Genomic DNA, 13,401 nt, shown 5'->3' with positions numbered 1-13,401 from the left:
AAATCGCACTGCTGTTAGTTTAATAGTGTTTACTCCCAGGTAAAGGTGCTTAGGATTGCAGTCCTGGAAGTCAGTCAAGCGCGACCTCTTTCCCTGAAAACATGCCTCTGATCGGGCTCTTTCTCCGCTTCCGGTCCAGGTTGCACTTTGACAGCTGGGCAGATGTGCAAGCGGCAGGTGAGCCCCCCCACCCCCGCGGATGCATCCAGGCCGACCCGGTTTCCTCTCCGGACATCGGGCCCTCTTAGAACCACAGGCACCTCGAAGGGGGGGGGTCACCTGACTGGGGGAAAGCAGGGGGGAGAGACGGCGCCCCTCGCCCCCGCCCCCTGGGTGGGCAGCCGGGCGGGGCGGGCGGCGGGGGCGGGGCGGGGGCTGCGGCGGCTGCGGCGGCTTAAAGGCTGCGCCGGCGGCGGGGCCGGGTTCCTGCGGGGCGGGGGGAGCGCGCCAGGCGGGGCGGATCCCGGGCAAGCCCGGCCCGCTGCCCTCGCGCTGCCTCCCTGGCACGGCCGGCCTGGCGGCGGACGCCCGACGGGAGCCCATGCAGGGGCCGAGGCGGGCCGGCGCGGGAGACGCCTGCAGGCGAGCGGGAGCCCCGGGCGGGGGCGGAGCGCGGCGCCCAGCCTCTGCCTGCACCCCCGGCCTGGGCTCCCCGGGCAGCCGCAGCCCCGCGCCGCCCCGCTCCATGCGCCCCGGCAGGGCGGACCTGCCGGCGCCTCTCCTAGCCGGCCATGGGTAAGACGCGGCGGCGAAGCGGCGGCGAAGCGGCGGGCGGGGGGCGGCGGGCCGGCCGGAGCGGGGCTTGGGGGGCTGGAGCCGGGCGCCTGCGGGGCGCTCGGGGGCTGGCGCGGAGTCGCCCCGAGCCTCTGGCCGGCCCCCTGCTCTCGACTGCGGGGCGGAGGGCGAGCGGGGCGGGCGATCCCGACCTCCGGCAGAGCCGCGACAGGACGGCCGGACGGCCGGACGAGCTCTCCGGAGATCGTCGGGCGGCTCCCGCGTCCAGCCGGGCAGAGAAGCCTCCGCTGCCCCAGAGCGGCCGGCCCTCCTCTCCCCTGAACTGGCCCGATCTCCCCCCCCACCCCACCCCGAGCCGTCGCCCTGGCCTCCCTGTGCCCCCAGCGTCCTTCTAGGGGTCCCTTCCCATTTGGACAACTGCCCCAAAGGCCGCCTCCCCCCCCCCCCAAACACCGACGGCCTTTCCAGGCGCTGGGTGGGCATTCCGCCTTCGAAGCCCCCCCCCGGGTTTTTTCCCCCTTTTTGACTGGCCTATTTGAATAGGAAGTTGCAAGAACTTCCTCGGGAGGCCCCGAACGTGGAGCTCGCAGCAAGCGCCTGCCACGGTCCTCAGGCGTGGCCCACCCGGGCACGGTCATCCGGGCGGGCGGGCGGGGGGTTAATCCGGAGTAATTGGCCCCGAAGAGGGCACCGGCAGCCACTGAGCCAACCCCCCCCCCCCGCCCGATCCTCTTGCAGAGCAGAGCTACGGCGAGGTGAACCAGCTGGGCGGGGTGTTCGTCAACGGGCGGCCGCTGCCCAACGCCGTGCGGCTGCGGATCGTGGAGCTGGCGCAGCTGGGCATCCGGCCCTGCGACATCAGCCGGCAGCTGCGCGTCTCGCACGGCTGCGTGAGTAAGATCCTGGCCCGCTACCACGAGACGGGCTCCATCCTGCCCGGCGCCATCGGGGGCAGCAAACCGCGCGTCACCACCCCCACCGTGGTCCAGCACATCCGCGACTACAAGCAGGGCGACCCGGGCATCTTCGCCTGGGAGATCCGCGACCGCCTGCTGGCCGACGGCGTCTGCGACAAGTACAACGTGCCCTCCGTCAGCTCCATCAGCAGGATCCTGCGCAACAAGATCGGCAGCCTCTCGCAGCCCGCCGCCGCCGCCGGAGGGGGCCTCCTCTACGAGGGCGGCGGCGGCGGAGGAGCGGGGGGCAAGCCGCCGGCCCCGCAGCCCGCCCTGCCCTACAGCCACATCTACCAGTACCCCTACCCCGGCGCCGTGGCCGCCGCAGGCGCCAAGCTGGGGAGCCACCCCGGGGCGCCGGTCTCCGCGGCCCACGTCAGCCTGCCTCGCTCCTGGCCCTCCGCCCACTCGGTCAGCAACATCCTGGGCATCCGCGCCTTCGTGGAGCAAAGCGGTGAGTGGAGCAAAGCGCGCGCCCGCGTGGGTGGGTGGGTGGGGGGTATTATTAGCATCCCTGTCACCTATTAGCGTCAATGGCATCTGTTTATCCATGATCTGTCAGTCCGTCTCCTTCCCCCAAGGAGCCCAGGGCGGCCATACACGGTTCTCCTTCTCCCTCCCCCTTTTATCCTCACAACGCACCTGCGAGGTAGGTCAGGTTGAGAGTGCTTTTGCCCCAAAGAGACCCGGAAAGCTTCGCAGTAGTGAGGGAATTTGAACCCAGTCCCGCAGACTGACCAGCGCTCTTATTACTATTTGGATTCAGCCTCCATGTGTAGGGACACTTGAGAAACCTAAGCAATGCCGAAGGCTGATCCCTGCTCCGAGAAGTTTACAGTATGAAACTCTACACAGGAGAGGAAATAAAAGGGCGGAGGAGAGAGTGAGCGGAGCCCGAGAAGAATGTAAGCAGGAAATCTTGGGGCACCTTATAAAGACTGCCCAAATATCATCCCGTATTGAACTTTTCTCTTCTGGCAAAAAGTGTGGCGCCTCCCTGGGTAACCGCTGTTTGTAAGATGTGCGAAAAATAAACAAACAAGACCCAACAGGGTGGAATTTAACGAGGAAACATTCAGCTATAATCGAGGAAAATGAGAGGCCCTTAACTAATTCTGCTGAACGAGTATGTGGAATATGGTACAAAAATCTCTCTCAATCCGGCCCTTTGCTGCTAGTTTCATATATATTTTTGCGTTTGAAGGGGGGGGGGAAGGCAAATTAAAAGGAGCTCCGATCAACCCAGAAGTCATATTAACACCCACCTGCTCCCAAAACAGTGTTTCATACATTTTTTAAAAACGCGTCCCATCCCTTTGTGTTAGAGATTGTTTCTAAGGTAGAGCTTCCTACGCTCAGGGGAGATTCTCACGTTATGGAGCACCGGAGGCAGTGAAGCCCAGGACGGGCACTGGAACTCCATTTGAATGACGGTGGGATTTTTGTTTTAAATGAGCACTGATGAGGGAAAGATGCCGGGCGTGAGTGCTCCGGTTATCCAGCCCTTTGCGGTTCGTGTGTGGACGGCCACGTTGCTTCGCCTTTTTTGTAGAGCCCCCTTCTGGATGCACACCTTAACGTGGTGAGGGGGTTTGTGAGTGTCAGGGAAGCTGAGAGCAATACCGTAAGGGGTCTAGACTCTGAAGGTTAGCTACTGGGCAGCAGCAGTAGTGGAAGGTGACACTGGCGGAGGATCTTTCGTAGACAACGGCAGTGCCACTACAGCTAACTCTGGTTAGTACTGCGCAGAAGAAGGCACTGGTAAACCACTTCTGACCAACCTTTACCTTGAAAACCCTATGATGAGACAGGATGGCAGAGTTCTCGCTGGGGGGGGGGGGGTGTCGGGAAGCCTCAAAGCGTCTTGGGGGCATCAAAATTCCCCTTGCAAAAGAAGCCAGCCTATTTTAAGAGTCGCCCTAGCGCACCTTTTCAATGTGGGGACAGTCAGCCTTTTGTGCTTCTGAAGTACACGTGGGCCTTATTTTCTCAGTCAGATGCAGAACTCGCGTGTCGACAGGCCGTATCTGTGTTCTTGAGAATTCATCACACGCGGTCTGAAATGGGGGGCGTCCCTGTGACCTGCTTCAAAGTAGCTCAGTGGGTGTGTAGCAAAATATGTCTACCCCCACCCCAGAACAAGAATACACAAGAAACTGACCAGCTTGACCTGGAGAGCTAGCGAATCAGGCTGCGATCCTATGTACACTTTACCGGGGAGTAAGCCCCAGTTCAATACAGCTGGGCTTCTGAATTAAGACGCATAGGAGGTGCGCTAAAAAATGTCCGGGCGCCTAAAAATAGGAAAATCCCTGGGAGCTGCAGCACACCTCTGAGAAGGCCCGTGGGGCCTCCCCAGTCCAACCTCTCTCTCTCCCCCCCCCCCCCAATATCAGCCTCCCCGCGGCTCGAAGCCCGGAGCTGGGAACGGCTGTGCCCACTCTGCGGGCCGGAACTCAGCAGACACAACTCCGGCAGTTTTGCCGAAAAGGGCCTGGACATCTTGAACTTCTTACAGAAAAATGTGGAAAATATTTTCGTAGCGATGATAGATGGAGACCGCAGACTCCGAGCCCTCCTCGTCCCGCCCGCTCCCTGGTTTGCAACGGGGGACCCGCACAGGCTTCTATCGCTCTTCCTTCTAGCGGGATCAAAAACCGGAGCGGGTTTCTCCCTCCGTTCTCCGCCAGCCCCCATATTTACTCGCCGAGGAAGGCTCGGTCCGTTTCCTTCCGGCAAGGCGCCCATGGGCGACGATTCTATTCCTCCTAGAAGCCCTGGAGATCAAAAAGCTCCCCAGCCCCCCCACCCCACCCCAGGCAGCCGGCTCCAAGTTATGGGCATTTTTAAGATTCTGAGTTTGGTTTCCAGTTAACCGAACCCAGCCTTTCCTCGTGCAGTTCTAGGTACGTCTGTACGGAGGTAAGCCTCTCTGTGTTCAGTGGGTTGCACACGTAAGATCGCAGCCTCAGCTTCTGATTTTTTAAATTTTTTAAGACAGTTGGTGGAAAGAGAAAGCGGAGTTCCAAACTTCATGGAGACAGAGGAGCTCCGTGGAGTGGAAAATGTCAGCATTTACATGTTGACATTAGTGGAACTCGAAGGCCCCGGGAGGGGGACGACGGACGGCCCTTTCCAGGTGTTTCAGGCCACAAGACGTTTTCGGAGCTGCCCTGTGCGGATCCGCCTCCCTGGCGGTTGCTGGCGGTGTAAACTATTGAAGGGGCACGAGAACAGATGGGGACAAAGCCCCCCCTTTTTTTCTGCAAAGGGAGAGATTTGCTTTCCCTGCCTTGATAACGATGCTCTGCGTCTTCCGAATTATACATGCAAGACAACCCCGATGCTTTAAAAAAAAAAAAAAAACCCTGCTCCAATTTAGCCCGGAAGATATCCAAGATGGGCGGTTGGGCATTGTGGAACACCCCCTCCCCCACTCTCTCCTCTCCCTGAATTCTGAAAGGCGCCCCTGTCAGAAGGGCCTCCGCAAATGCCGGGAGCCAAGAAACCGGCCCGGGTAAACCAAAAGAGGCCTGGAGTTGGCTGAGAAGACTGTTTCGAAGGAAACCTTGGCAAAAAAAAACGCTGCTTGCAATTTGGGGCTCTCGCTTTTCCGCATGTCTTTCCCCTAAGTTTGGAGCCCTGGGGTTTCTGCACCGGGCCGTGACTCTCCAGCATCCGCGGATAAGTCTGAGATGTCCTCTGGAGGGCTTCGCACTCAAGCAGAGCTAGCAGCGGGGCTGGGCAGGAGCGCTGCTGGAAGAAACGGGGGTGCGGGGAGGCTTCTTGTTCGCCCCGTCTCACCCGGCAGGCTGGGGTTTCCCGATCCCTCGCCCAGAAAGCTAGAGAGGGCAACCTTCTCCCTGTCCGGGTGGCGACTCTTCGGAGACGGGGCGGGGTGGCGTTGGGCTGCAGACCATCGGGGGAGGGCAGCTCTCTCTGTCCTGCTTCTTAAGGCAGCCTCGCATCCCCCCCCCCGCAGGGGCTCTAGCCGGGCCGGAGAGCTCTTCCTACTCTCCCAAAATGGAAGAGTGGCCGAGCGTGAACAGGACCGCCTTCCCCGCCGCCGGACAAGGCGTCAACGCGCTGGACAAGGCAGCGGCGGAGACGGACATTAAATACCCCCAGGTAAGAGCGCCGCCCGGGGGGGCCTTCTGTCTCGGGGACTGGGTCGAGGGATGGCGCAGAAAGCGATGCGAGAAGGAGGGAGGCCGGGTGGGGCGATGCCGGCCCTTGGGGTTGGGCCGGTCAAGGCCGTCCCAGCGCTGTCCTTTGATAATGGTGGAAACGGGCAGGAACGAAGCCCTTGGGGGGGGGGGAATAGACATTTGGCACTTTGTGTTTACAAGGTGTCAGGCTCCAGAGGGGTGGAAGAGAAACCCCCGGTGAAGGGAAGGAAATAGCTGCCTACTGACGGCTGAGTCTTAGGCACAGTTCTTCCCATCCGAAACTTGGACAAATGCAGCCCGGAGGGACTCTGCGCAGGATTGCCCTGGGAGATGCGATGCGGAGTGACTCCAGTCTAAGGTTAATGGGTTAGTCAGTTAGTTTCACAAAGGGGGTTGTTTGGCGCAGGCTGAAATCTCCAAGCCAGGCAATTGCGATGGAATCCCCAAACCTATTGGCTCGAGCTCCGTTTGCGTTTTCATTTCACGTCTTTTATTTTAAAATGCTCCTTTTGATTACCAGTGTCTTGGTTCAGGCTCCGGCTGCCGTAACGTTGCTCCAGGTTGCAAACCTTTGTTTTGGAAACACAGCTGCAATTGTCTAGTTCCAGAGGGGTCGCCCTGCTAGTCTGTTCCGGCAACAAGAAACAAGAACGTTGGGGCACCATAAAGACAAATAATACAATGTTTATCCAGGCAAAAATGGCATCTGAAGAAGTGAGCTGTGTTTGCTCGCCTGGTGTTAATACATTCTGACGCGAAGCTTTAACCACGTGCATATTTACTTGTCGGAATAATGCAGGGTAGGAAACCCCATTAGCTGTTATTCATATTTCTGGGCACCGGTTTGCACTCGCGTGTCCTCTGAATTGGGAGTAAACCTTCTCTTTATGTCCACGTGTCAAGAATGAGGTCGGGTCTCGGCCTTCAGGTCTTTTCTCGAGGCCCTTTCGCAGCGACCCATGAGCGCTCTCTCTCCCCGCCCCAGGCTCCACCCGGGCTCTCGGCCGTGAGCACCTTCCTGCCCCCCTGCGCCTACCCGACCTCCACCCAGGCCGGCGTCTACGGCGGGCCCGCCGGCGGTTACCTGAGCCCGGCCCATCACTGGCAGACGCAAGGCAGCCCCCTGGCTCACCACCACGGGCCCGGCATGGCGCTCCACGGGGCAGAGCTGACCACCCCCGCCGCCTTCAAGCACCCCTCCCGAGAAGGTAAGGACCGACTCGGCGCCCGGAGCTGCCACCTGGGCCGGCTCGGAGGAGCGGGGCCGCTGGCCTCGTGGCCGGCTCGGCCTCCTTCTGCTCCGGGGTCTGCTGGTTCCCGGGACCTCCAGGGCGTCATCCTGGAGCTGCTCCCTGCTGCGCCGTCGGAGCGCCAGAGGGGAGCGGCGACTTGGCCAAACTGTTTCTGGGGAGGGCGCCCAGATTGTCCTGGGGGGGCTCTCTTCCCACGGCTTCGCTCTGAGATCAAACGGGCTGACACCCCCCCCCAGCAGACCTCCTGCGGCTTAAAAAAGTGGGGGTGAAGTCCAAGGCAAGTTTCTCAGGGTCAGCGAGCGACGTGGTTGGTTGGGGCACTCCGCAGGCCTCGGGGGTCTCTTTGGGGTCAGTTCGTGAGCCCGCTGCGGAGAGGCAGAGACGAGCCTGCCGCTGAGAGCCCCGCTCCGGGCTGTTCAAGCAGACGTCGGGGGCGCTTTCCGGGTAGGAAAAGGAACCCCGTCTTGGCCAAATATTTTCCTTCCAGTTGTACACCGCCCCCCCCCCCCCAGCTACCGACTGAGTCCGCCGCCTTCTCGCGGCGACCTCTTCCCTCCCTCTTGAGCGCCGATCGCGAGCCGCCCTCCGCGGTGTGTGGTCCCCTTCGGAGCCACACATCCAAGCGGGCGACGTTGAGCCCCGGGCGAGAAGTGACAGTGATGGACGAGGCCGAAAGGGCGCCCCGCCCCGCCTGGGAACGCGCTCCGAAAAGCACAGCCATTTGGGGGGGGGGGGGGAGAGAAAATGAAATTTTTGGAAAAGAAAGGGGAGAGAATGTCCTCAACCTGGAAGCTTTGATGGGGAGGGGTTTTTTCGGGAGGGGATCTCCCCCGCTTCTTCATTCGGGAATCATTTGTAAGCCCAGGCAGGGCTGCAATTTTAGGGCGCGATGGAGTGAAACGCAGGCACTTGCAAGCCCTGTTAGGAGTCAAGGCCATTGATGCAGGGGAGGTTTTGCCTTGGATTTGCCGCTCTCTAGATGCACATTTTCCCCATCCAAATTCTTAAAATTAACAATAAGCCCCCATTCAGAGTTTTAAGAATTTGGATGGGGAAAATGTGCATATAGAGAGCGGCAAATCCAAGGCAAAACCTCCCATACATAAATGACCCTAAGGGGACCGACGGGGGTGCAGTACTCGGAAGGGTTACCCCGGCCGAAGCCCGCGGAAATCCAGAGAAACTCTGCGTCGGGCTGCGCTGCGCTGAACGCCCTGGCGACGCTCCTTGGGACACCTGCGGCGGATTCCAACACGTTTGCTAAGAAGCGGGTCTTTCTGTGCAATCCTACACCCTTCTCACTCTATAGAAATCAATGGTTTTAGAAAGGTGTAACGCTGTTTAGGATTGGACTGTGGGTATCACCTTGTGCTTTGAACTAGCGCTTGGTTTGGGCTCGTCTCTGCCGGGTCGGCCTGGTCATGTTCAGCGCAGGTGATAAAATCAAACAAAGTAAAACAGAGTTCTCCCCTCCCCCCGGCCTGTTCCAAGGAACACTTGCGTTTCCCCCTTCCCTAAACTGTTTACAAGAACAGAGCGGACCCCCCCCCAGTAGAATTTCAAATGGGTCTTGACACCCACCTTCCCTGGAGTCCCTCCAGGTCTCGCAGGTAGTCTTCCACCTCCTCGTCGGACTTTTAAGTGACACTTTTCGTTTGCGTGTTTTTCTTGCACGGGACGGAACAGAAAGTCCATGGGCCCGGGAATGCGTGCCCGGCCGCGCACACGAGTGACAGAGATTAATCTGATTTGCGAGGAACAATACTGTCAATACTACAACTAATTATTTTTACAGAAGCTTTCCCCCATAAATCTTGAGCTTGAAACAAGCCTGTTTTCTGGAGGGAGGAAGAAAGACGCGACCTGGTATCAGGAAAGACGTGTCAATAAGGCTGTTCCTTTCCCCCCCCCCCCCTTCATTCGGAGTTTTCAAAATAAACTTTCAGGCTCTCTTATCGTTTCCTTTCAAATATAACGACCTGGTTATAAATAGGAGGCATTACTTGGCTTTATTTGCTCGTACAGTGGCCTGTTTAAAGTTTTTGAAATCACCCTGCTTTGACTCCTCGAGGGAAGCCTTTTCTTGCTCCCCCCCCCTTATTTTGTTTTCCTGTGACCTTTAGCTTAAGCATCCAGGCGTGCTAGGAAGCAGACCCTCCAGCTTGCAATGGGGCTGCAAGTAATTCCGAGTCTTCTTTCCCAGAACGAATTTTTTGGTTAAATGGGTTGCAGTTCACATATCCATAGCCGTTAATTTCGACAGGACTGATTGACAGAGTGATCCCGAACGCCTATACTGATCTTAACCGGCCATTAAGAATATTAACTGACGCATGCATAATTGCCAGTGCGGAAACATTTCCCTTTTCCTTCAATAATTGTTGCATTTAGTGTAATTTCTTTAAAAACAAAAGGGGAAACCACCACCTACTGAAAGGGCTGCAGTCTTCGGGATGGCCTCCCTCCGCTTAACATAAAGCCTCTTCAGCAACACCTCAACCACAAACTAGCAGGGAAGATCCTATTGTAAAGGACGTTTGGTATCTCGAGGACCTTTTGAAAAATAAACCAAAATGTATTTCACAGTAGAAAGTGGCTTTTCCTCCCTGCTTCCTGTCCCAGTATTTGCTTTCAGATACGATACTAAACAGACTTGGTCAAAGTCCCTCAATTCAGTGGGTTTAGGACCCAGATGCTATCCCTCAGTAGAATAACAAATAGAAAGGGGGTGACAATTTAAATTTTTCTTCTGGCAAAGTGATTAGTTATAAAGAGTAGCGCAACACACTAGTCAGGTTATTCTCTCCTTTCAAGTGTCCTGCCCTGCAACCAATGCGCTTTTATGTATAAGGGAAATAAGGCTACATCATTGGCCCAGGGAAATGCACTGATGTAATACCATGTTTCTGCATTCTTTTAACATGTCCTGTTTCATACATAGGCTTTGTTCAGAGGACATCTGGGTTTCAAATTTTCTGCAGTTCCCAGTCCTATTACATTGCTTATTATATGTACCATCCTATTGATTGCATTTATTTACATTGTATGATCTGCCTTGAGACTCAGTGAGAAAGACAGACAATAAATAATGTGAATAATAAATAAATATTTTTGTAGGGCCAACAAGCTAGGAATCTGTAATTGCTGGGAAGCAACTCACTACTTAAGAACTTCTCAGCCTTTCTTCTGCTGTGGTAGTTGCAGGTGTGGCAAGCAGAAAGGCACTGCTAAATGCCGGGTTATTATGTTTGGAGCTGTGATAGAGAGGCAGTTTTTAATGCACTTGTACCAAATGGATTGTTGGCCAGGCAGAGGGAGGTTACTTTCAACCTCCCTACACTTTATAATGTAGGTGTGATTTCAGTTTCAAACATTAAACCACAGTAAGAAAACTGCTCTTATTTACCAAGTGAACGTCCAGGTTTGAGTCTTGAGTCAGAAGAAATCCACAAGGTGGCCCTGGGTAAGCCACTACCCTGATCTTGGTTGACCTGTTTTCTAACATTATCCTGTGCATGCATGTATTTACTTACTCCACTTATTTACTCACTGAGGCTCAATGCAGACGCGCTGATACATCTAAACAGATGCCTATTACTACACTACAGTAGTTAAAAGCCGCACATACCTGTTGAGAAGGGGTGTCGTATAAACCTCCCCAACCAGTTTTATTATTAATATATTATCAGTCTATCATGGCTTGCTGGCAGATTAATATTTTTATTCCAGTTTCACTAGTGGATCAGACTTTTGCAAAGCTAAAACATGGATTATGGTTTCTGATTCATTTCACAACTGCAGATTTGGCCATTCTGCAGTATTACACTGCCATCCAGAAATCCCTTAAACAACAGTAGTATTTGGCTCAACCAGGGCATAATTTGACTCCAGTCAATGAGCACCCCCAATTCAGCCCAGGAACCCCACATAAATTTGTAAAGGGAATGGTCCTGACAGAGAATTGAATTTGCAGAATAAGGTTCAAAGTACACTTGAGACAGCAACTTCCTTTGACTGGATACAGGGTAGTGGTGGTTGAGTTTTCGAGGCATGAGGCTCCTGTTTGCCAGATCTTGTTTGGTTACAATACCTGCTGTGAGGCAGGCAGGAAAGTTTTGTGATTATAAGAAAGATCTACTTCCCTTCAATCTTTCATAGTAAAAATCAGATCCTGCTTTGGGGTATTTCTGAATTTAAAATGAATCTACCACCTTCCAGTGTGGCTCCAGCCTAGATTCTTTGCTGCAACCTCAGCAAGAAACACTCTCCCTCTGTTTCCACAGGAGTTAAGGGAGAAAAAGGGGGAAATCTGCTGCATTAAGAACAATAATTGGTGGTTTTTAAACAGGTCTCTCTGGCTCAAGCCATTATACAAACAAGAATAAAGTTATCTGTATTTAACTTCATTTATACCCCATCTTTCTCCCCAATGGGGACCCAAAGTGGTTTACATAATTCTCCACTCGTCCATTTTTTCATCACAACAACTCTGTGAGGTAGGTTAGACTGAATGTGTGTGACTGGCCCACCGCAGAGTTGACTGGCCAACATTCCATGGCAGAGTGGGGACTCGAACCTGAGCCTCCCAGATCCATGTCTGACACTCTAACCATCATCTAGTAGCCAATCCAGGTGTTAAAGTAACTTAAGTTTCTTTCCAATACTAGGCGGGGACCTCATTTTAAAATTATGTTTTTAACGACTCTCCTATGAGTGAGTGACAATTTTTGACAAGTATTTATTGGCGTATATAGTCGTTACCCTTTTATTATGTATATTTTTTTATTTGCTGGTCTTGGACCGTATTAAAGCTATTGATACTAGGTGGGGAATTCATTAACCATTTTCATACCTGTACTTACTCTTCACATAAATCCAAATGCACTTGTATTCTTTCTACATACAGCAAACATTCAATACTGTAACAAGAAGGGACCAGAACTATTTTTAGAATTCAAAATCCAAACCTATTTCCCCAAACTTTAAACTATGCAATTAAGAAACAGATATTGTCTAGAATGTGGTTTATTTTAGCCTGCTTTGTCCATATGTTTAAGCACAGCACCAATTTAGTGAGTATTCCAATCTGTTTGATAACTTTGACACCAAACAGGATACCAGGAGTGTGAAGCAGAATTATTTGGAAGTAAGGTGGTCTCAGCAAGCCAGCGTGGTGTAGAGGTTAAGAGCAGCGGGTTCAATTCCCCGCTCCTCCTCATGAAGCCTGCTGGGTGTCTTTGGGCCAGTCGCAGTTCTCTCCAGTCCCAACTCTCTCAGCCCACAGGGAGGCAGGCAATGGCAGACCACCTCCGAAAGTCAGCTGTGACTTGACAGCACTTTCTGCCACCAGGTTGGTCTCAGCAGGGCTTAACTCCAAATGTTGGGAGCCAGATGCGCAGGTGTAAAGGACGTTCATTCTCTTTTGCCTTACTTAACTTCTTTTGCGTTACTTAACTTTGCGTTACTTAACTTGCCCTTTTCTACTACTGCAGACAGACTAACACGGCTACCCACTGGGAATTAACTTCTGAGAATAAACCAAGCTCCAGATTTCAGCTCTCTTCCAGTTATCTGCTTTCAACCCGCGCACCCCCCTACACGCACTCAAAAGTGGTACAGCCGAGGAGCGGGTTAACCCCTTCGGGCTCGGCTTGAGCCAAATCCACGCCGCGCTCCGGCGCAGAGTCGCTCCATTCAAGTCAGTGGGTTCGTACTGGAGGAAGCCCGACGACGACTGCATTGCATTGCATTGCATTGCACTGCACTGCACTGCATTGCGTACACGCAGCGAACACGTGCTTGCTCCGTTCCTCACGGTGTCTCTTGTTTCTTCCTTCCCGTGTCTCGCAGCCGCCGGCAGAAAACCAGCCGCCAGCCCGGCGGGAGGCAAGGCGCCAGCAGAGGCCCTGGCCGGCATCCACGGACTTTCTATCCCGGCCTCCTCGTCCTAGAAGACGGGGGACGGCGCCGGAGAGAGGCGGGGAAGGGGCGGAGGGGCGCCCCGGCGGAGAGGCGGCGATGGGGGCCCCGAAGCAACACGGCCGCCCCGAGGGGCGACGCCCCCCCGCCCGAAGCGACCGCGGAGGAATCTGGGAGACCCCTCCAGGACCGCGAATGAGAGATCGCCCAGGGACACAGGGAGAAACAAGTCCCGGCCCGGGGGACTATTTCGCCGCCCGGCCTGTTGTGGGGATTGACACCCAGTCTCTGCTGGGTGATTAGCGGCGCGTTCCAGGCCGAATTGCCCGGCATATTTCTGAAGAGCCCCTTTAACGCGACCTTTTGCGT

The 13,401-nt window shown here is 55.1% G+C and overlaps 1 protein-coding gene across 1 annotated transcript; it reads left to right on the top strand.

Moving 5' to 3' along the window:
- The first annotated feature begins 731 nt into the window (after window positions 1-731).
- Window positions 732-13,064, top strand: PAX1 (paired box 1). The gene is made up of 5 exons (XM_056862273.1): window positions 732-1,035; window positions 1,474-2,145; window positions 5,674-5,819; window positions 6,846-7,068; window positions 12,964-13,064. The coding sequence occupies exons 1-5, from the start codon at window positions 732-734 to the stop codon at window positions 13,062-13,064; spliced, it is 1,446 nt and encodes a 481-aa protein (XP_056718251.1).
- The last annotated feature ends 337 nt before the right edge of the window (window positions 13,065-13,401 follow it).

The sequence above is a fragment of the Euleptes europaea genome, chromosome 17 (assembly GCF_029931775.1).
Source record: "Euleptes europaea isolate rEulEur1 chromosome 17, rEulEur1.hap1, whole genome shotgun sequence".
NCBI classification, from domain to species: domain Eukaryota; kingdom Metazoa; phylum Chordata; class Lepidosauria; order Squamata; family Sphaerodactylidae; genus Euleptes; species Euleptes europaea.
Note: the sequence above shows the minus strand (reverse complement) of the source record. Positions and strands in the feature narration are given on the sequence as shown.

Coding starts and splice junctions, on each gene's coding strand:
- PAX1 (XM_056862273.1), top strand. CDS start 732: ATGGGTAAGACGCGGCGGCGAAGCGGCGGCGAAGCGGCGGGCGGGGGG. Junction 2,146..5,673: donor CGCCTTCGTGGAGCAAAGCG/GTGAGTGGAGCA, acceptor CCCCCCCCGCAG/GGGCTCTAGCCGGGCCGGAG. Junction 7,069..12,963: donor CAAGCACCCCTCCCGAGAAG/GTAAGGACCGAC, acceptor CGTGTCTCGCAG/CCGCCGGCAGAAAACCAGCC.